We start from the raw sequence: 24,000 nt of genomic DNA on the forward strand, positions 1-24,000 counted from the left end.
AAGAACACATCAACAAGATACAGCAATTTAACGTTAACAAACTGAAAAGCTAAACATTAGAAAGACTGAAGAAAACAACAAATAAAAGAATGAAAGACCGACAACTATAATAAAACTAACCAATAATAAAAGAACTAAAAAAAGAACAAACACAAAATAAAGAAACAGAACAACAACATAAAGGCTGATTTATACTTCTGCGTCAAACGCCGGCATATGCTACAGTGCTGACTAGGGATGTAACGGTATTGTAAATACCGTCATACCGCAATATTAATTTTTTTCGATATTACCGAAGTCGCATGACTCGGTAAAACTATAGGTCTTCTGAGAAAATTTGCTCAGGCGAATGAAGCGAACGGGACGTAGCTGAAACTACATTTCCCATCAGCCCAGGCGTGGCCATAATCCTTTGCGGTCTGTTGTCGCTACAGATCCAGTAATGCGGAAATGGAGTGTGCTGCTAGTAGCGGAGATGAAAAAAAGATGGAAATGATCGAACCTAAAGCGGGTGTTGTCGCCGCGCGCGTGCTGAATAGCGGTGCTGTCGCGCGCGTTCTGATCAGCTGTGTTGTGGCGCACGTTCTGATCAGCTGTGTTGTGGCGCGCGTATTGTAAAGCGCCGAGGGGGGGTTGAGCGCGCATATTCAAGAGAGGTGTTGTCGCGCGCCTACTGAAGGGCTGGATTGGACGGAGGTTGTGTCGCGTCGCGGGGGCACTTTTGATCGTTTTGGAAGGGCATTTTCTATCCAAGACTAAAAAGGGCATGCGCACTGCACAGGTTGAGCCCTATGTGTGCACGTGCCTGCAAGTTGGGGAATACGACTAATAACAGTCATGGGGACTGCAGAAACACAGCACACTGTTCAGATTGATGCAGACATTGACTTGTACCGCAAAGAGATCTCTATCTCACTCATGGTTTGTCTTCTCAAGTGGGGGAAAGACAATGCACAACGTTACCCACTGCTGTCAACATGGGCCAAGTCATATCTCTCTTGTCCCAGAAACCTCAGTCCCAAATGAGAGGGGTTTTTTCTGTTGCAGGGGACATTGTAAATACCCAGAGATACCAGCTTTTACCAGATTATAGTTATATGATAATTTTCCTTTAAACCCATCTCTATCTAAGTGAGTGATTAAATGTTAAATGTGATGAGTTTTCAACAATACTAAATTGAAACTTTAATTTTTTACATGGTTTAATATTTTTTTGTTATTAAAATTGAAGTTCCTGTTTCAAAGCTTACAGATAGATGGCTAATTTGTATGTCATTGACACTTTTGGCACTTTTTTGGAGTATTTTCAAAAGTTTTTTTTTCCTGTAAATGATTCAATAAATACCGTACCGTGACATTCATACCGAGGTATTACCGAACCGTGAAATTCTGATACCGTTACATCCCTAGTGCTGACGCATAGCCCTTCGCCGTGGCCGTCGGCGTCACTGACGTGCACCTCTTAAAACAATGTAACTACACGTTGCAACGACGCGTAGCGCAAGCTCTGTGATTGGTCGGCTTGGTAGCGCTGACGAGTCTGGGTGGGACCGAGAGCCGCGCGAATGGTGCGAGCCTGACGGAGCGATTGTTTACAAGTGTGGAGTCCCGTGAAGGAGCTCCGGATGGAAAGTTTTGTTTTGTGTTTACCTCATAGTTAAAGTTGTTGCACGTCCGCCGGTTCCTGCCTCAAAATGAGCGAGTTTGAGCCACTTGTACATCCAGGAAGTGTTCAGGAAAAGCAAAACAGCAGAGAAGAAACTCGACACAGAGAAACATTTACACCTCACTGCCAACTAGCGTTTCGGAAGTGTTAATGCAGACCGACAGAGACAGCGCGCAGAAGTATAAATGCACAGCCACGCGCGTTGCATGCGCCGTGGGTTACGCCGGTCACTTGACGCAGAAGTATAAACCAGGCTTAAGATTATTAGATAACAAACAACTGAAATACGTTAAAAGTGAAAACAATAACTGGGGTCTGTTCTTCGTACGTGGATTACTCAATTAGCTAGATTTGAATATTGATGATTTGACAGGATCCAGGACTGTTTAGTTCTTTAAAACTTATCTGAGACTTGTCTTAGCAACAGTTCTGGTAGCTCAGGTTTATTTCATATAAACAGGATTAGATCGGGTCAGTTCAAGCAAAGATAATACTGAAAGTATGTACTGAATGCTGATAATTTCTTACAGTAATAATAAATAATAATAATAATAATACTTATGCAATCTGAACTGCGAAATAAAAGTACCAAACTTGCCACCTGGTTGTTCAAAGAGAAAATGTATTGATTTAACTTTTTAGATACAACCGTGTACATGCACGATATTCGACTTAAAAAATAAATAAAAAGGATAATAATTTATGCAGTCATGCACGTGTTTTGACCGCTAATATGCCGGTGATTGACACCTTTACCGGTATCAAAATGCTTTTTTTTATGCGAAATTAATTTACAGTTATTGCTTACGCCGATTAAAAAAACTTGAGTAGGCCTATAGGCTACTATAATAAAGAAAGTCTTCTCTAAATGTAGAACTAAATACATTGAAATTCAGTGAAATACATGATGAATACTCTTGACACATGAAAGTGTAAAGCCTGCAGCTCACAACAAAAGTGGAGAGTTATTGCGTGTCATATTTAACAAACCGTTTACTGCTAATTTAATGTAATTTTGCTCACATTGAGAATTGAATATTAATCAGATGATGTCATTACGCTGCTGTGCTGTTAGCCAATCGTTGCATTGCTGATCATGATTTCAAGGATCGATAGATCTGTCCTTCACAACACACGCAGCGATCTCAGATCAGTTCATCCAGACATTCTAATCTGATTCGCGAACTAGTTTGAAGAACCAAATAAGTGCGAGATCAGTTATCAAGATCAAAAGATCCAGGATCTGCCAAATCATCTTAGATCATTTAAGCGAGGTATGAAGAACGGACCCCTGAACAAAACGACTGAGATAAAAGAAAAAGAACGAACAATGAATGGCAACGTACACAAAAACAGATCTGCAAAAATTCACGAAACTAAAACTGACAATAAAAAACGACAATGAAAAGAATGGAAAAACAAACCAAGAAAGAGAAAGCAAGAGAGAAAACAAAAACTATTCAAAAAAGAGAAACAAACAATCAAATCAACAGAAATGAGACAGTGGGCCCTATCATAACCAAGGCGCAAGACGTGTTTGGCACGATTTGTTGTTATTTTCAGACCAACGCAACTGTCATTTTCACGTTTTGCACCATGTTGTTTAAATAGCAAATCCATTTGCCCAATGTTGTGGACTCATAGGTGTTCCGGTCTGAAAAGAAGGTGTTAAGGCACAGTGATGGCGCACTGCTAGCTTGAGGAACTGAAATAGGCTGCGCCATTGACAACTAAAAGCCATTCTAAAGTTCAGCGCAAAGCGCGTTAGTTATGCGTTTATACAGGTCCAAACAAAAGGAGGAGGCTCGTTCTTTATCCTCGCGCTGCAAATGCTCCGTTTAACTGTTTTCTTCCTAGTGAAGCGTGTCTCCCTAGTGACCCAACTGACTCTGGGAGACTCTGATTGGTTTAATGCAAATTATGCTCAAAACACACCCATAACTCATTAAGAGAATAAGCACATCCCTGTTAGACCATGCACTGGGGCGCAGAGCGAATTTTTTCATCCCTAATATAGCAAAAGTGGATTCGGACATGCCCTTGATGCTTTTGCGCTTTAGACTTTGTGCCTAGATCACTTAAACAGAGCCCAAGGACATCACCTCATTTATTATGTGTTCTAGAATACATGACTTATGAAGACACAAATATGTATGATGACATGAATTTATCACAAAAACATGGCTTATAAGGACCTTGTAAAATATATAACAATACATATTAACCAAGTTTTTTTTTTTTACAATTAAAAAACATCAGAACTTTGCTGTGAAAGTTATGTTGAAGTGTTGGATAAGCACAGAATGATCATTATAAAAGTCATTTTGTCTGTGTGTGTGTGTCTTTTTCTTACCCTGAACCTGTACGTGGTGCTTCTGTGGAGGTTTCTGACAGTGTGTGAAAGCTCTTCTCCATCATAACTGGCCTGGAATCCATAACCCTATAAAAACATTATACGAGCATATCAACAAACGGAGTTCAGTTTACTACCTCTGCAGACATTAATAACTCTGTCTGTAGAATAAGCAGTGGTCGACCAATATATATACTGTATGTCAACTAATATATGCAGATATATGACTAATATATGTCAACCAATATGACTGATATATGTCCACTGATCTATATAGATATGTCAACTAATGTATATAAATATGTTGACCGATATATGATTGATATATGTCAACCAATATGACCAATGTATGTCGATTGATACATGTCAACCAATGTACATAGAAGTCAACCAATATACTGTATGTTGGCTAAAATATGACTAATATCTCAGCCAATATGACCGATATGCGTCAACCGATATATGACCGATATATGTCGACCAATGTCAACTAATGTATATAGATATGTCAACCTATACATGTTGGGCGATATACGATTGATGGATGCCAAGCGATATATGTCAACTGATATTTGCTAGAAGCTATATGTTAGACAATTTATGACCGATATATGTTGACAGATATATAACTGATATAAGTCAACTGAAATGTCTGATATATGTCGGCCGATATACGTCAACATATATATATATATATATATATATATATATATATATATATATATATATATATATATATATATATATATATATATATATATATATATGTGTCAACCAATGTATACAGATATGTCAACTGACATATGTTGGCCGATATATGACCAATATATGTTGACAGATAAATGATTGATATATGTCAACTAATATATGTTAAGCAATGTACATATATATGTCAACCGATATATGTTGGGCCACATATGATCAATATATGTTGACCAATATATGACTAATAAATGTTGACAGATATATGATTGATAGATGCCAACCGATATATGTCAACCAACGTACATACAGTAGATATGTCAACTGATATATGCTAGAAGCTATACGTTGGACAATATATGACCGATATATGTTGACATATATATGACTGATATACATCAACTGAAATGTCTGATTTATGTCCACCGATATATGTCAACTGATTATATATATATATATATATATATATATATATATATATATATATATAAATAAATATATATGTCCACCAATGTATACAGATATGTCAACTGACATATGTTGGCCGATATATGACCGATATATGTTGACATATATATGATTGAAGGATGTCAACCGATATATGTCAACCAATGTACATAGAAATGTCAACCGTTATATGTTGGGCCATATACAATTGATATACGTTGGCCTATATATAACTGATATATGTTGACATATTTGATTGATAGATACCAACGGATATATGTCAACCAACGTACATACAGTAGATATGTCAACTGATATATGCTAGAAGCTATATGTTGGACAATATATGACAGATACATGTTGACAGAAATATGACTGATATCCGTCAACTGAAATTTCTGATTTATGTGCACGGATATATGTCAACCAATATACATAGATATGTCAACCGATATATGCTAGAAGCTATATGTTGGACAATATATGACCTATATATGTCAACTGAAATGTCTGGCATATGTCCACCGATATATGTCAACCGATGTATACAGACGTCAACCAATGTGTATAGATACGTCAACCTATACATGTTGGCCGATATATGACCGATATATGTTGACATTTATATGACTCCTATATTTCAACTAATGTGACTTATATATTTCGACTGATATATGTCAAGCAGTCAATATACATATGCCAGTCAATGTATATAGATTTGTCAACAGATATATGATTGATGCATGTCAACTGAAATATGTTGACCAATATTTGTCAACCGATATGACCGTTCGACTGATATATGTCAACTAATGTATATAGATTCTAAAACTTGTTCAATTCAGAGAGAAAGCGGAGTCGACCCCTGAACTCTACAGCAATAATACACTTGAATTCCTTTATATGTGTATTCAGGAATATTTGCTGTATCTGACTGTCCATGATTGTGATTATGTATGAGAACTCACGGATCCCTGCTCCTCCATCTCCAGCACGTAGCCGGTGTCGTCTTCTTTGGGCGATCCGGCGGGTCTGTGCCAGCGAATGCATAGCCATGTGACCCCAGACTGAACCAACTCAGGGCTCAGAGGGGGAGCAGGAACACTGCAGGATGTCATGATGTTCACCACTTCACTGAATTCACTGCGGACAGAGAGGTAAACGCATTCATTCATGTCAAATTAGAACAGGACAAGAATGGCACAGTTTAACAGTGCGTTTCAACTAGCTTATTTTAACATACTGCTAAAAAACAGCATGCTAGCTTTATTGATTCAATTAGTTAGATTTAACAATTTGGTAGCACTTCTAGCATAATGCTAATGAGTTTAAAGATATGTTTTAGCCTGCTACTGGTAGATCTGTGATCCATTTGCATAGATCGTAATGAAGCATTGTACAATATTAGTCAAATGCTATGTATCCTAGAGCTAACGTCTCCACTGTTTTATAATCTTGCTAACATGTTTACACATTACTACATAGTTTCTAACATGTTAGAAGTGTTTTTTTAAGTTGCTAACAAACATTGTTAACATGTTTTAGACCTTTGCTGTTTTAAATTGTTAGCTGTGTCATAAGACTAGCATGTTTTGGCAATGTTAACATGTTTCAAACATGCCACAAACATATTTTGACATATTAACATGTTGCTAGCTTATTTTAACGCATACTGCTAAGCTCTTAGCACATCGCTAACATGTTGCTAGCATGTTGTACAATGTTGCTGACTATTTTTAACAGCATGTTAGCTTTAATGATTCGATTTGTTAGATTTAACAATTTGGTAGCACTTTTAGCATATTGCTAACAAGTTCAAAGCTTTTTTTTAGCCTGCTAGTGGTAGATCTTTAATATATCTGCATAAGCTTCTAAGAGTTTTAAACATTTGGTCATAACAAGATATTTTTAACCTTTCAAAAATCAGAAATGTTTTTAGTTTTTGATAAAGATCGTTATGTAGCATTGTACGATATTAGCCATTGGCTATGCATCCTGGAGCTAACGTCTTCACCGTGTTTTTTTTATAATCTTGCTAACGAGTTTAAACGCATTACTACATTGTTTCTAACATGTCTGGAGTGTTTTACAATGTTGCTAACAAACATTGTTAACATGTTTTAGAACTTTGCTGTTTTAAATTGTTAGCTGTGTCATATTACTAGCATGTTTTGGCACTGTTAACATGTTTCAAACATTCCACAAACATATTTTAACATATTAACATGTTGCTAGCTTATTTTAACATATACTGCTAAGCTCTTAGCACATAGCTAACATGTTGCTAGCATGTTGTACTATGTTCCTAACTATTTTTTAACAGCATGTTAGCTTTAATGAATCGATTTGTTAGATTTAACAATTTGGTAGCACTTTTAGCATAATTCTAACCATTTAGCTATGTTTTTAGCCTGCTACTGGTAGATCTGGGATTCATTTGGATACACTTCTTAGACTAGTTTTAAACAATTAGTAATTTTAACAAATTTTCCTAACCTTTCAAAGTTAGAAAAAAAATATATATATATTTTTATCATATTAGCACTCGACTAACAGCTAGTTGGTCAAAGTTATATTTTGTATAGACGTTTATATAAACGCTTTCTCAAGCTAATATAATAAATACCCATAAAATCCTTACAGAGGGTTTTTAAAAATTCAATAATTTAAACAAGATCTTGATACTCAGAATGACTACAATTATTATTCTATTTTGGTATAATTTTACATAAAGCTTGAGGTATCCTGAACTTTAGATGTTGTGTGTGCTTTAGAAATGTCCTCTCTCTGCTTCAGGATCTGGACTGAGGGGCGTTCTGAGCAATACACACCTGACCCCCATGTCGTTTTTGGCCGCCAGCCGAAAGGAATATCTGGAAGCTGTGGAGAGTTTGGTGAGTCTGTACTGCTTATATGGGCCGTAGTAACACTGGACAAACGTAGCATCCGTTCCCTTCCCCTGTTTACAGATCACAGAACAGTTACATTACATTCAATTATACAGTACCGAAAACAATAATTCTAATGAAAAAATGGGTAACACCTTAAAATGAATTTATACTTCTGCGTATATAATAAAGTTAACTTCACATGCAAATCGATTGCGAATAAAGTAATCTTTACACACATGTAAATAAATTGAGCTTAATGCACAAATTAAGCAAACTTCTCACGCTAATAAAGCTAACTTCATGAGTGAATAAAGCGAACTTTATGCAAATAAAGTCAACTTCTCGGGCTAATAAATCAAACTTCACAAACTAATGAAGCGAACTTCTCACGCTAATACAGCAAACTTCTTACGCTAAAAAATCAAACTTCACAAGCTAATAAAGCCAACTTCTCATGCTAATAAAACCAACTTCACGCGCGAATAAAACCAACTTCACGCGCGAATAAAACCAACTTCACGCGCGAATAAAACTAACTTCACACACTAATAAAGTGAACTTCTTGCACATATAAAGATAACTTTACGAGCAAATAAAACAAACTTCACTCGCTAATAGTGAACTTTTTGCACTAACTTAACACGAAAAAAAATGGCAAGCGCAAAAAAAATTTTATTTGCAAATTTCACTTGCAAATAAAGCATACTTCACTCACAAAAAAGCGAACTTCACACGCTAATAAAACAAACTTCACTAAGGACTAATGCGAACTTCTCGAATTAACAAAGCGAACTTCTTACGCTAATAAATCAAACTTCACAAGCTAATAAAGCCAACTTCTCATGCTAATAAAGCCAACTTCACGCGCGATGAAAAGCCAACTTCACGCGCGATGAAAAGCCAACTTCACGCACGATGAAAAGCCAACTTCACGCACGATGAAAAGCCAACTTCACGCGCGATGAAAAGCCAACTTCACGCGCGATGAAAAGCCAACTTTACACACTAATAAAGTGAACTTCTTGCACAAATAAAGGCAACTTTATGCGCAAATGAAACAAACTTTACTCGCTAATAGTGAACTTCTCGCACTAACTTAACATGAAAAAAAGCCAAGCGCTAAAAAAAGCAAATTTCACTTGCAAATAAAGCATACTTCACTCACAAAAAAGCGAACTTCACACGCTAATAAAACAAACTTCACTAAGGACCAAGGCAAACTTCTCGAATTAACAAAGCGAACTTCTTACACTAATAAATCAAACTTCACAAGCTAATAAAGCCAACTTCTCATGCTAATAAAGCCAACTTCACGCACAAATAAAACCAATTTCACGCACGAATAAAACCAACTTCATGCGCGATGAAAAGCCAATTTTACACACTAATAAAGTGAATTTCTTGCACAAATAAAGCTAACTTTACGAGCAAACAAAACAAACTTCACTCGCTAATAGTGAACTTCTCGCACTAACTTCACGTGAACAAAAATGCCAAGCGCTAAAAAAAAAAGCAAACTTCACTTGCAAATAAAGCGTACTTCACTCACAAAAAAGCGAACTTCACACGCTAATAAAGCAAACTTCACTAATAATGCGAACTTCTTGAATTAACTAAGCAAACTTGCGCAAATAAATAAAATGTACTTCAAGCGTAAATAAATAAATCAAACTTTACGCACGAACAAACCCAACTTTCCAAAAGCCAACTTCACAAACAAACTTCAAGTGAACTCAAAATTTTCAAGCATCTAATTATGCACAAATAGTGAGATTTACTCGTGCAAGGTGCATGTGAACATGCCATAAGAAACGCTTTATTTTTATTTTACTCAAACACACAAATCGTAAAACCAAAGAAACAGGAAAAAAATAATGCGTTCTCCTAATTTCTTGCAATATACCAATTAAATAAAATCACATACCTCGTCCCAGTGAAGGATATAGTTTTGGATCTTGGAACCGTTGTCACATGGAGCCTGTGCAGAAAATATTTCTGTCAATGCTGTGAACTTCAGTTATGTACGAGTGTTACAGTGAGTGTGTGTTTGTGCTCACCTTCCACTGCAGGACGAGGCTGCTCTTGGTGCCGCTGAGCTTTCGGGGAGGACTGGGAGTGTCAGGCTCACAGCTCAGAGTGGTGAAGCTCACAGCCTCTGATGGGACGCCTTGTAAACAGTTACACGTCGCCTGGACCCTAAACACATGTATACGAATAGTAATATACAGAAATGACATGATTACCAAGATTAAACTCAGCTTTTAATATATATATATATATATATATATATATATATATATATATATATATATATATATATATATATATATATATATATATATATGTATATATATATATGTATGTATATATATATATATATATATATATATATATATATATATATATATATATATATATATATATGTATGTATATATATATATATATATATATATATAAAATAATGTAAATATATTTATAAATATAAATTAAATATAAATAAATAAATAAATATAAAAATAATAAATATAAAATATAAAATAATGTAAATATAAAATATAAAAATAATAAATATAAATAAATATAAATATAAATATTTATATATATATATATATATATATATATATATATATATATATAAATATAAAATATAAATATATATATATATATATATATATATATATATATATATATATATATATATATATATATATATATATATATATATATATATATTATATTATATATATATATATATATATATATATATATATATAAAAATTACACAGATGTGTATATATATATATCTCAGCCAAAGCAATAGTTCGCTCTTAAAAGTCAAAATCGCACAAACCTGACATGGTAGTCTGTTGCTGGTCTTAAGTCTTGTAAGGTTGCACTTAGTTCCACACCACTAACACACACAAAGACAGAAAAAGTCATTTAATACGTTTAAACAAAACATTTATAGTTTGCTCTAGCTACTGCGTCTGCGCAATGATTGGCATGCCCCCTATCTCCATTACAGCTGTTTCCACAGTCGTCATGACCAGCGGATGTGGTTATAAGCACTGAAAGAACAGAAGGTGCATTTTAAATCACACTATTCTAGGCCGTTCTGTTGTATAAATAGCGTATGTAGTGCGTTCACGATAAAATACTCGTTTTATTCGAAAAAGAATAAGCATACTTCAAATACCCAGATGACACACATATTAAACTGTTAAACGTGTGTAATGTTAAACACTTCGCACGCTCAAAGCTCGCAGCTTTACTTATGCAGCAAAAGGGGAGGAGCTTCAGCAATTAATCAGCAATTTTTTTTTTTATAAAAAAAATTGGTTTTGATAATCAAACAAACAAATGGTACAATAAAATATTGGTGACACATCGAAACAGGCCGTGTATTAACAACTTCTGCTGAAAATATTGCAATAGTACGCTGTATCGATATAATAGTACGATTATCGACATCACTCATTTGCCAGATGTTATTAAACGCATTTCCTAAACTGCTTTCAATTGGACAGAATTCACGTGCGGTTAACGCCAATGAACTCCCGCAAGTAAACAAACCGGCAGACACAAACCGGCGCTTTTGACTATGGAGTATACTATATAGTTTGTATACAACACTTTAGACAAACGATACATTTAGAAAATGAAGCGCGGCTGTGGCTGGAAAACAATGTTTTAAGGCATTGCAAATAGCGATGGCGCATTGCTGGTCAATTCAGGAGGAGTGAATTAATTTTGCTAAACTGTGACATGGTCATGTTCCGGAAATTTACAACGATCCTTCAGGTAAAGTTTTCCCCATCAGGTAATGTTTTCCCCTCTCTCTGTGTTGGTAAAGCGTGGTCAACAAATATTTTATAAATATTTTCCTCCACATTCCATAATGCACAGCGCATCGGCCTACGGCAGCTGGATTAGTCCAAAAGGTGCAGTACTTTTTGTGGTAGGGTCTGTTTTAGTTCGAATTATTTTCCCACCAAAAACGACCTGCTCCAGTGTTCGTTTGAAAGCGTCTTCAAGGAGGTCTCGATACGCTTTTTTGGTCTGCTTTTGGTGTGCACTCGAGTACGATTGCTGCATTCACACCTGCCCAAACGAACCACACCATGAGGGAAAACGAACTCTAGTGCGATTCAACCCAACTAAATAAGGCAGGTGTGAAAGCACCCTTAAGCCGCCTTTCCACTGCACACGACATTTGGACACGACTGTCGGAATACGCCCCTTGTGGCAGCCGCACAATATTTTCAGTGTTGTCATGCACCACAGGGGACAAGGTGATTCTCAACGGTGTCCGAAATAAAGGACTGCAAAAGCGATAGCCTTTATTCTCTGTGCGTTTACATGGTTTGGATGAATGAATACTAGAAACTCATAGACCGCTAAAATATTGGTGGGAATGTGAGGACAACATTAAAAATAAATATTTTTATTACTTTCTTACTTACATTTATAAACAATTATAATTCAAAAAATAACCAAATAAACTCCTATTTCTCATCTCGCGCGCACGGATCTGCTTGGACAACACTGGAATACATCATATCCAGTCGGCAGGTCGCATACGGTCTAGTCGCAGGAGTTCAAATATTTCAACGGATTCGCAGCTAAATTCGGATCCGAATTTTGCTCATACAGAGATGATCGGAACTCAACGCAGCTCCCGGACTACTCTCCATTGGAAATGAATGACTTCCGGTCTGTCGCTTGTCGTGTGCAGTGGAAAGGAGGCTTCAGTTTACCTCACTTTCATTTTATTGCTAAAGCTCAAAATGGGACAGTCAACCAGACAAAATAACCAATGATTCAATAATAAACCTGTCAAAAATGCTGTATGTATCTTTCTTTTATACCGCCATCTCACTGCTTTCCAAGTAAGCTCATCGTTGACTATTTACCTATGTTCGTAATGCACTTTTTTCCCTATTCATATTAATGTTACTGAACAGTCTTTGTATATCTACAGCCTTTTTATAACAACTGCACAGATGGTAAATTTGGTTCAACATAAGACGCTCTTCAGGAAGTGTTGTAATCTGATGAACTGCTGGTGACCTTTGATCACAAAACAGCCCCAGTAAACCACAGGCATCAGCAGTGAGTTCCTCATCTGAACCCACATCCTCCTCATACAGACGCTCTCTCTCTCTTTCTCTCACCTGTAGGCGCTCTTGTATTTCCCATCTTTGCCGTTGTAAGAGATAGAGACTTCATATGTGAAGTTGGGCTCCACAGGCTCGTCTTCTCCCTCTTTGGGCTCATCATCACCTTCTGTCCGCGACGGGGACACCCAAGTTAAACTGGCCCCTCTGGCCTGGATGTTTGTCACCTGATGATAAAACATGGTGCAATTAGACATCGATAACTCAATTTATCATGATAATGAACATGGATATAGCGGTAGTTTATCTCACTTCAATTTTATTGCTACAGCTCAAAATAGGACGGTCAACCAGACAACATAACCAACGGTTTAATGTAAACCAGTCATAAATGCTGTATGCACATTTCCGTAAAGCTGCCATCTTTATTTTAGGCTATAAGCCAAAATTTAACACTGCCATCTTTTTCACTGCTTTTCCGAAGCCGGGTTACGGGGCAGCAGTCTTAGGAGAGAACCCCAGACAAGTCCCGAAGCGTTCCCAGAGACATAGTCCCTCCAGCGTGTCCTGGTTCTTCCCCGAGGCAGCCTCCCGGTGGGACACGCCTGAAACACCTCCCTAGGTAGGTGTTCAGGAGGCATCCGAAACAGATCCCCGAGCCACCTCAGCTGACTTCTTTCGATGTGTACTCCGAGCTATAAGGGTGCGCCCTGCCACCCTGCGAAGGAAACTCATTTCGGCCGCTTGTACTTGAGATCTTGTCCTTTCAGTCATGACCCAAAGCTCATGAGCATAGGTGAGAGTAGGAACGTAGAATGACAGATAAATCGAGAGCTTTGCCTTTCGGCTCAGGTCCTTCTTTACCACAACAGACCGGTACATCGACCACATTACTGCTGCCACTGCACCAATCCGCCTGTCAATCTCACGTTCCATCCTTCCCTCACTCATTAACAAAACTCCAAGATACTTGAACTCCTCCACCAGGGGTAAGGACTTTCCTTCAACCTGGAGAGTGCAAACCAATTTTTTCCGGTGGAGCAACATGGCCTCGGACTTGGAGATGCTGATCCTCCCCCCACCCAAGTCACACTCGGCAGCAAACCGCCCCAGTGCATGCTGAAGGGTCATGTTTGATGAAGCCAACAGAACAACATCGTCTGCGAATAACAGAGATGAAATTCTGTGGACCTCCACCAGTCCAAGGCTGCGCTTTGAAATTCTATGAAAATTACGAACAGAATTGCTCCTAGTTGGCCTTGCGGGAGCCCAACATGCACTGGGAACCAGTCTGACTTATTGCCGGCAATGCCAACCAAACTTCTACTCTGCTCATACAGGGATGAGACATCCTTAATAGAGCGCCTCTAACGCATACTCCCAGAGCACCCTCCACAGAATGCCACGAGGGACACGGTCAAATGCCTTCTCCAAGTCCACAAAACACATGTCTCGATTAGCATTCAAAAAAAAAAGCTTTGTGTTTTTTTGGGGTCAAAACTGACCCATTAGAATGTTGTCCCTAGTTTAGTTGGTCTCAAGTCAGCCCTGTATAATAAGACTGACTTCAGATCAAGTCCCCCAAGACATAGTGTTTGCAAACATGGTAAATGTAAGACACAAGTGACAGTGTCAGGGAGAAAAAGGGAGAAAAAAAAAGGCAAAATGACGTAACAAAATGTGTGATCCATTCAACCTGATTACGCTGACAAACCGGATTTAGCACATTTGTCGCGTTCAACTGATTTCAGAGGTTAATTACTCCCAGGGGCCGATTGGCTGCATATTTAACAACATGTGCGGAAATACACACGTCTGCTCGTCTCGCCTGGAAAGAGTTGCTTTAGTTTATTTTTAATGACAAGCAGCGCTTCCCCTCCGGAAACAAAAGAGAACTCCTGTTATGCAAGAGGGAATATTTTTAGCCTGATTTCAGTCGAGAAACAAGTGTCACCTTTAGTTTTAGATGCATGACTATGTTCCTTTTGGGTTTGCAGATGAGAATAGCTCGAGTTGGCGCACATTACTAGGCCAAAACTGACTTAAAAGGAGCTATTTATCTGTGCCTCGCGGGGAACGATTCTCTCTGTGCTTTTTGCTACAGCTTTTCCCACAGCTTGAGCTGTGAAAACAGCCAGTCTATTACTACAGCAACCGATCAGCATAAATCTGACCAACATTTCCAATATTGCATTTTAATTTAGTGAATTAGCAGATGCTTTTGTCCAAATTGAGGAGGCATTCAGCGATTCAATAAAAGGAGGCAATACACAAAAGAAGAGCTACAGTAATTATATAAAGGAACTATTAGCATTTTGATAATTAAGTGCGTGACAGAAGAGTGGCTTCTACATGTGGTCTGTCAAGCCCACTAACCTGTGTGAGGCACACTTCATAAATGCACTATTTATTTATTTGTTTATTACATATGGAATGATTGTAGGTGCAAAAGTGTCGGTTAAAGTGTCAGAACGATGAAAGTGTTTCGACAGGTGGTTTGTCAAACCCACTCACCTGTGTGAGGCACACTCATTCATTCAATATCTTTTCGGTTTAGTCCCTTTTATTCATCAGGGGTTGCCACAGCGGAATGAACCCCCATACTGAATGTAATAGTGTGTATTTATGTGTATATATATATATATATATATATATATATATATATATATATATATATATATATATATATATATATATATATATATATATATATATATATATATATATATATATAATGTATGTATATATATATATATATATATATATATATATATATATATATATATATGTATGTGTGTATATATATATATATATATATATATATATATATATATATATATATATATACATACATACATATATATATATATATATATATATATATATATATATAAATATATATATATACATACATACATATATATATATATATATATATATATATATATATATATATATATATATATATATATATATATATATATATATATAAATATATATATATATATATATATATATATATATATATATATATATATATATATATATATATATATATATATACACACATATATAATAAGTAATCTATTTAATTACTACAGAGAAATGGACAGGGCTGTATTGCCAAAAGGTGAAGTCGCTGTTTCTAGAAACCCCCGATAAAGCAGATTCCAGCTCAGACAAGACAGCCATTCGGCTTCCTGTGTGAATCAAATCAAACAGAACATTAATGAGCCATTACGACAGCCATTACTGTCTTTTTGTGGGGACTGTAATCATGCATGGATGTGGAGTTTCTGTGGAAATGACCGTCATTAAGAAAACTGTTGATGCAGCAAGCGGACGGGAAGTCCTTCAGAAGGTGCTTTCTCACAGAGAAGAGAGTCAAATGTAGCATAACGGCCTTTCCAAATTACCCACTGTAAGGAACAATACAATGTCAACCAGCGATGGACTTGATTTGTTGGCCAGGAAGGGCGATTTATTGACCCATTTTAGCCTATTTTGAGATTTATGGGACGCTGTTTCAAAATGAGCCCATCAGTGGAAGAATCATTTTGAAATATTGTGAAAAAACTAAATAAAACAGTGAAGTGATACCAATAAATTCCCACCTATTCGCAGCTATATGAAGATCTTTCCAGTGTCACATGACTTTCAAACATTTATGACTCTGATGAATATTTAGGTACACCCATTCAACTACTGGTTAACGCAATGGCTCGCTTCCACTGAGCAGTACAGTTCAATACAGTGCAGGTCAACCTGATCAGCCTTGCGTTTGCACTACCAATATTACCCTAGTACGGCATGACTCAAAAAATCAAAAAGTTTTTATTTGTTGCAATTGAAAATGAGTTTTGGGTCATGACCGAAAGGACAAGATCTCGGATACAAGCAGCCGAAATGAGTTTCCTTCAAAGGGTGGCAGGGCGCACTTTTATGGATAGGGTTAGGAGCTCTGACACCTTGGAGGAGCTTGGAGTAGAGCCGCTGCTCCTCCACATCGAGAGAAGTCAGCTGAGGTGGCTTGGGCATCTGTTCCGGATGCCTCCTGGATGCCTACCTAGGGAGGTGTCTTAGGCATGTCTCACCGGGAGTAGGCATTGGGGAAAACCCAGGACATGCTGGAGGTACTATGTCCCTTGGCTGGCTTGGAAACGCCTCAGGACACTCGGAGGAGCTGGAAGAAGTGTCTGGGGAGAGGAAAGTCTGGGGTTCTCTCCTAAGACTGCTGCCCCCACGAATTGGTCCCAGAAATGTGACAGAAAATGAATGGAAATGAGTTCACTAAAAGGTGCAGTAGGTGATTGTCTTCAGAAGCATTTTTTGTTGTGCTGGTTGAAAGTCTCTACACAGTCCAATAGTAATGATTACAGTAAATGATCTAAATGTGTTTATATGTATTTTTATATTCAGGGTAAAGCATAAAACTAAAAAATGTTTATCCAATTAAAATAGTCGGACAGTCATCTCCCTTAAAGGGCAGACTGTCTGTCAACAAATGTAGATTCCGACTTTCACGCATCTGTTCACGCAGATCCGCCATTAGGGCGTGCCCGTCTGCTTCACAAATGCATGCGCTCCGAGCGAGCTGCGGGCCGCTCGCAGATGCCGAGTCGGAGCCAGAGGCGCCGAAGGACAGCCTAGCTCAGGCCGATTACTGTAAAGCCAGGCGCGGGTATAATTCGCCCTTAAAGCGGCCGCGCGGTCACGAAACGGACCGCGAGAAATCTAATGCTGCATTGAAACTTTTGAAAATCCTGAATCAGTATTGGAGTTACTTTAGCACGCTGGAGAAAGGACGAGATCATGGCTGAAGTATTACTGTTAGACAGGTAATGTTCTGTTTTACACTATTTTAGTCAGGCTAAGCTTTTGTTAGATTGTTTTCTGTTATGAATTACTGATATGCACAGACGTGTTGTTCAGCCACTGAAATCTCCCAAAGAAAGATTGATGTGATTATTTTCAGTTTCATAAGGTTCTTTGACAGCATCTATAATGTAGATTTATTTTAACAACAAAACACCCGTAAATAGCGATATTCCGCCTAGCCTGCTTTATTGAGCTGAAGTTGCTTTTATATTCACATTGGGTCATTTTTGAACAATGACAGCCTTCCTATAGGCCTACTGTTTACCGCTAACGTTACTCTAAATATTCGCTCTAAAATAGCATGCAAGTGTGGCAAAGTATTTCATGTAATTCCTGCACGGCGCTGGCACTAACTAACTGGCGAATGACATCAACTAGTGGGTTGTCTGTCGGCTGTTGTGACGCGGTCTGCGCACTCGCGATATCAGGGGGTGTGGCTTTGAAGCACAGTCCCTTCCCGCCGTCCAAAGATAATATGCTAAGCGGTTAGCATTGTGGCAGATCACCTACTTCACAGATCAACTGCCTCCACAATCACCAAAACACTAAACTGGGAAGTGCTGGGATTGGAGATTTTTTTGGCGCAGCTTTTCAATTTGTTGTTATAAATGTGACCAACATCAGATTTCCAGTGTGAACAAATTCATGTTCCAGTCAGTCCCGTCCATGTCTCTCAAGGTTCGATTGAGATTACATAAAAAAAAAAAAAAATAAATAATAATAATAAAAAAATCACATTTTAAAGCATTTCCGCGAAGAAAATACTGCAGGATTAAAATGAAAGAACACAGAAAACTTACCACTGGCTTGCACATGGAGTTTAATCGTTCCTGAAGGGCCTTGGCTTCTTCGTCCAGTTCTACAGACAGAAAAGTATCTAGGTAAAAAACTCCATGCACGTCTTCCTTATTCACATGAAAGTAATTTATTTTCCATGAATGGATCAGCAGGGTGTTGATGTTAATGCTTGACACTATTGCCATGACAAGATCGCCATGGTGACATCACAACCAAGCGGCAACCTCCCGCTCTCCCTCAGGAAGCTAATTCGGAAGCAACTGAAACTGCAATTCTTCGAATTGCGCTAGTCCTGGCTCCATAATAGAGCAGATTTCTATTGAGCCCACTGTTAACTTTACTTGACTTTACAGCAAAAAAAAAAAAGATGTTTAGAGCCTGGTACAGAGAAAGATTTTAGTGTATATAGCTAATATTAGCCTTCATGACAACTGTGAGGTGGTGAATTTTTTAAGTTATATTAAGTCTGCATAATTAAGAGCGTGGCCTTCCTAATATGAAGTTTAATTGTAAGCTTGGCAAGCAATTTTGGAGAATTTGATGTTTCCCCATTTAAACAGACTGCCCGAGAGGCATTTCAAAGATAGTCGACGAGTGAAATGACTTGCCTTAAAATACAAATGAAATCCAAACTAACCCTATGATTTTGTTAGCTCACATTGCGAGTTTTGTAGCGAACAATTCATCGGTGCATGTTATTAAGAAAAAAAATCTTGCCCTTCTAATCTCTTGACAACAAACAGAAATGGTGAGGAGGACGTATCTATTAGGTCGTAATCACTCTCTGCAACCCTTTTCCAGATTTTTCTGAATGAAATGACTACTTTACTATATCCAATCAGCTCACAGTAGAAAAAAGCCACGCCCAATGTTGTCTCATTTAATATTCAATTTCTCTAGAAACTGCGTCACAAAAACAGTCACAGCTTCCGGTTCATGCAGAGTTTAAAGGGACTTTGCTTTTAAACTTCTGCAGCTAGCAATGGGCCAAAAGCAACTCGACGGACCCTGAATTTAATTTGGCATTGTTTGCAATCAATCGATTTAAAGTAAATGAGAAGCACCAATGTTGCCCCCCTGTGTGAATGGGGGAGGTAATAGATAGAGCAGTAAGGGTCCGCTGGTGTACAGTAGCTGAAGCTGAGTTCCTCCAGGCTGGAGTTGGTTAGCACTGATAAATGACTGAGTCAGTGCAGGGTAATTACTGCTAATGTCATCTGCAGCAGCTTTAAGCCCAGACAGCTAATGAGAACAGAAATGAACAGCTCGAGAGACGGCCTGCCCCCTGGAGACCAGTTTCACGCCCAATGGGTTCCTGTATCAAAGTCTACCTGAAAGTTTTGATACGACTGTCCTAGGACGATGAAGAAGCCTTAATGGGTCTTTGGTGTCTGTTATTGCTGATAGCTATTGTTAATAGTTCACAAGCTGAAGTTATTGCATGTAGTGTCCTACTCTACACTACTTTACTAGTGTCCCACAATACTCCACTAGTGTCCCACCCTACTCTACTAGTATCCTACCCTACTCTACTAGTGTTTCACTCTACTGTACTAAAGTCCTACTCTACCCCACTCTACTAATGTCCTACTTAACTCTACTAGCATCCAACTTCTGTGCAGCGCCTGAAACTACGGATACTGGAAGCCTATTCTACCGGACGAGTGTCCGACTCTAACCGACAAGTGTCCGACTCTTCTCTATCAAACAAGTGTCTGCCTCTTCTCTATTATATGAGTGTCTGACTCTCCTCTATCATATGAGTGTCCAACTGTACTATAGGATTGTCTGGCTCTTCTCTATCATACGAGTGTCCGACTCTTCTCTATCATACGAGTGTCCGACTCTTCTCTATCATACGAGTGTCCGACTCTTCTCTATCATACGAGTGTCTGACTCTTCTCTATCATACGAGTGTCTGACTCTTCTCTATCATACGAGTGTCCGACTCTTCTCTATCATACGAGTGTCCGACTCTTCTCTATCATACGAGTGTCTGACTCTTCTCTATCATACCAGTGTCTGGCTCTTCTCTATCATACGAGTGTCCGACTCCACTATACGAGAGTCTGACTCTACTATACGAGTGTCTGTACGAGTGTCTGACTCTATACGAGTGTCTGACTCTATCATACGAGTGTCTGGCTCTTCTCTATCATTACGAGTGTCCAACTCCACTATACGAGAGTCTGACTCTACTATACGAGTGTCTGTACGAGTGTCTGACTCTATACGAGTGTCTCTATACGAGTGTCTGACTCTATCATACGAGTGTCCGGCTCTTCTCTATCATACAAGTGTCCGACAGAACTATAGGAGTGTCTGACTCTTCTCTATCATATGAGTGTCCAACTGTACTATAGGATTGTCTGACTCTTCTCTATCATACCAGTGTCCGACTCTTCTCTATCATACGAGTGTCCGACTCTTCTCTATCCTACGAGTGTCTGACTCTTCTCTATCATACCATTGTCTGACTCTTCTCTATCATACGAGTGTCCGACTCTTCTCTATCATACGAGTGTCTGGCTCTTCTCTATTATATGAGTGTCTGACTCTTCTCTATCATACCATTGTCTGACTCTTCTCTATCTTACGAGTGTCCGACTCTTCTCTATCATACGAGTGTCCAGCTCTTCTCTATCATACAAGTGTCCGACAGTACTATAGGAGTGTCTGACTCTTCTCTATCATATGAGTGTCCGACTCTTCTCTATCATACGAGTGTCTGACTCTTCTCTATCATACCATTGTCTGACTCTTCTCTATCATACGAGTGTCTGACTCTTCTCTATCATACGAGTGTCTGGCTCTTCTCTATCATACGAGTGTCCGACTCTACTATACGAGAGTCTGACTCTACTATACGAGTGTCTGACTCTTCTCTATCATACAAGTGTCCGAATGTACTATAGGAGTGTCTGGCTCTTCTCTATCATATAAATGTCTGGCTCTTCTCTATTATACGAGTGTCCGACTGTACTATAGGATTGTCTGACTCTTGTCTATCATACGAGTGTCCGACTCTTCTCTATCATATGAGTGTCCGACTCTTCTCTATCATATGAGTGTCTGACTCTTCTCTATCATATGAGTGTCCAACTGTACTATAGGATTGTCTGACTCTTCTCTATCATACCAGTGTCCGACTCTTCTCTATCATACGAGTGTCTGACTCTTCTCTATCATACCATTGTCTGACTCTTCTCTATCATACGAGTGTCTGACTCTTCTCTATCATACGAGTGTCTGGCTCTTCTCTATCATACGAGTGTCCGACTCTACTATACGAGAGTCTGACTCTACTATACGAGTGTCTGACTCTTCTCTATCATACAAGTGTCCGAATGTACTATAGGAGTGTCTGGCTCTTCTCTATCATATAAATGTCTGGCTCTTCTCTATTATACGAGTGTCCGACTGTACTATAGGATTGTCTGACTCTTGTCTATCATACGAGTGTCCGACTCTTCTCTATCATATGAGTGTCCGACTCTTCTCTATCATACCATTGTCTGACTCTACTCTATCATACGAGTGTCCGACTCTTCTCTATCATACGAGTGTCTGACTCTTCTCTATCATACCATTGTCTGACTCTTCTCTATCATACGAGTGTCCGACTCTTCTCTATCATACCAGTGTCTGGCTCTTCTCAATCATACCAGTGTCCGACTCTTCTCTATCATACGAGTGTCTGACTCTTTTCTATCATACCATTGTCTGACTCTTCTCTATCATACGAGTGTCCGACTCTTCTCTATCATACGAGTGTCCGACTCTTCACTATCATACGAGTGTCCGACTCTAATATAAGTGTCCGACTCTTCACTATCATACAAATGTCTGACTTTACTATACAAGAGTCCAACTCTACTATAAGATATCCGACTCTTCTCTATCATAAGAGTGTCGACTCTACTATACGAGTGTCCGACTTTACTATACAAGAGTCCGACTCTACTATACGAGTATCCGACTCTTGTCTATAATAAGAGTGTCCGACTCTACTGTACGAGTGTCCGACTCTTCTCTATCATACAAGTGTCCGACTTTACTATACGAGAGCCTGACTCTACTATACGAGTGTCCGACTTTACTATACAAGAGTCCGACTCTACTATTCGAGTGTCCGACTCTTCTCTATCATACAAGTGTCCGACTTTACTATACAAGTGTCCGAGTCTTCTCTATCATACAAGTGTCTGACTTTACTATACGAGAGCCTGACTCTACTATTCGAGAGCCCGACTCTACTATGCGAGAGCCCGATTCTACTATGCGAGAACCCGACTCTACTATAAGAGTGTCCGACTCTACTATAAGAGTATCTGACTCTACTGTACGAGTGTCCGACTCTTCTCTATCATACAAGTGTCCGACTTTACTATACAAGAGTCTGACTCTACTATAAGATATTCGACTCTTCTCTATCATAAGAGTGTCGACTCTACTATACGAGTGTCCGACTTTACTATACAAGAGTCCGACTCTACTATACGAGTATCTGACTCTACTATATGAGTATCCGACTCTTCTCTATCATAAGAGAGCCCTACTCTACTATGCGAGAGTCCGAATCTACTATGCGATAGTCTGACTTTCACCATACGAGTGTAAAAGGACACTTGTATAGTAGAGCAGGACACTTATATAGTAGTGTTCTATTCTACACTACCAGTGTCCGACTCTACCAGTGTTTGACTATTAAACCACTGGTCCTACTTTACTAAACCAGTGGTCCTACTCTACTAGTATCCACTCCATCTCCCTCCCTACCTCCAGGCTCCACCTCCTTCTTTCTCACTGGGCTTTTACCCAGGCGGGTGATGGTGTTGCTGGGCTGTGCCTGATCCACGTTGCTCTTACCCTCCAGCCCGTTCTGGAGCTCTCCTGCTGCTCCTGCAGGGGGTGTCCCGAGGTTCTTCTGTGGGGACGGAGGGGGACTGTCTTTGGAGAGCGCCAGGCCTCCACCTCCACCTCCCACCCCCTGCTTATCCTTCAGCTTCTTTTGCAGACGCTCGTAGGTTTTACAAGTCCTTTCATCTCGATGAGCGAACGCCGCCCGGCCGTGTTGAGGGTGAGTTTCTGAGGAAGTACAAAAAAGTACATTTATTTATTTAGCTTTTTTTAATTTAATTTACTTA

The 24,000-nt window shown here is 38.6% G+C and overlaps 1 protein-coding gene and 1 long non-coding RNA gene across 11 annotated transcripts in view; one reads left to right on the forward strand and one right to left on the reverse strand.

Moving 5' to 3' along the window:
- LOC147833556 (uncharacterized) overlaps positions 1–24,000 on the forward strand; it is a 486,957-nt gene that overhangs the window by 214,766 nt on the left and 248,191 nt on the right. The window lies entirely within an intron of this gene.
- The window catches only part of fndc3a (fibronectin type III domain containing 3A), a 143,263-nt gene that overhangs the window by 28,424 nt on the left and 90,839 nt on the right, over positions 1–24,000 (reverse strand). For 5 of the 10 annotated variants that reach the window (XM_087283476.1, XM_087283477.1, XM_087283480.1 and 2 more), the window contains 9 exons: positions 23,723–23,941; positions 18,856–18,914; positions 13,235–13,404; positions 10,912–10,971; positions 10,117–10,255; positions 9,984–10,037; positions 8,000–8,127; positions 6,137–6,311; positions 4,020–4,106 (listed from right to left, as the gene is read on the reverse strand). In XM_087283476.1, the coding sequence (XP_087139602.1) occupies positions 4,020–4,106; positions 6,137–6,311; positions 8,000–8,127; positions 9,984–10,037; positions 10,117–10,255; positions 10,912–10,971; positions 13,235–13,404; positions 18,856–18,914; positions 23,723–23,941 (1,091 nt within the window). Of the gene's footprint in view, positions 1–4,019; positions 4,107–6,136; positions 6,312–7,999; positions 8,128–9,983; positions 10,038–10,116; positions 10,256–10,911; positions 10,972–13,234; positions 13,405–18,855; positions 18,915–23,632; positions 23,942–24,000 lie in introns of all 10 variants that reach the window. The other 5 variants (XM_087283473.1, XM_087283474.1, XM_087283479.1 and 2 more) reach the window with 1 other exon arrangement.

This window comes from Danio rerio, chromosome 15, assembly GCF_052040795.2.
Source record: "Danio rerio strain M-AB ecotype USA chromosome 15, GRCz13ab, whole genome shotgun sequence".
NCBI lineage: Eukaryota > Metazoa > Chordata > Actinopteri > Cypriniformes > Danionidae > Danio > Danio rerio.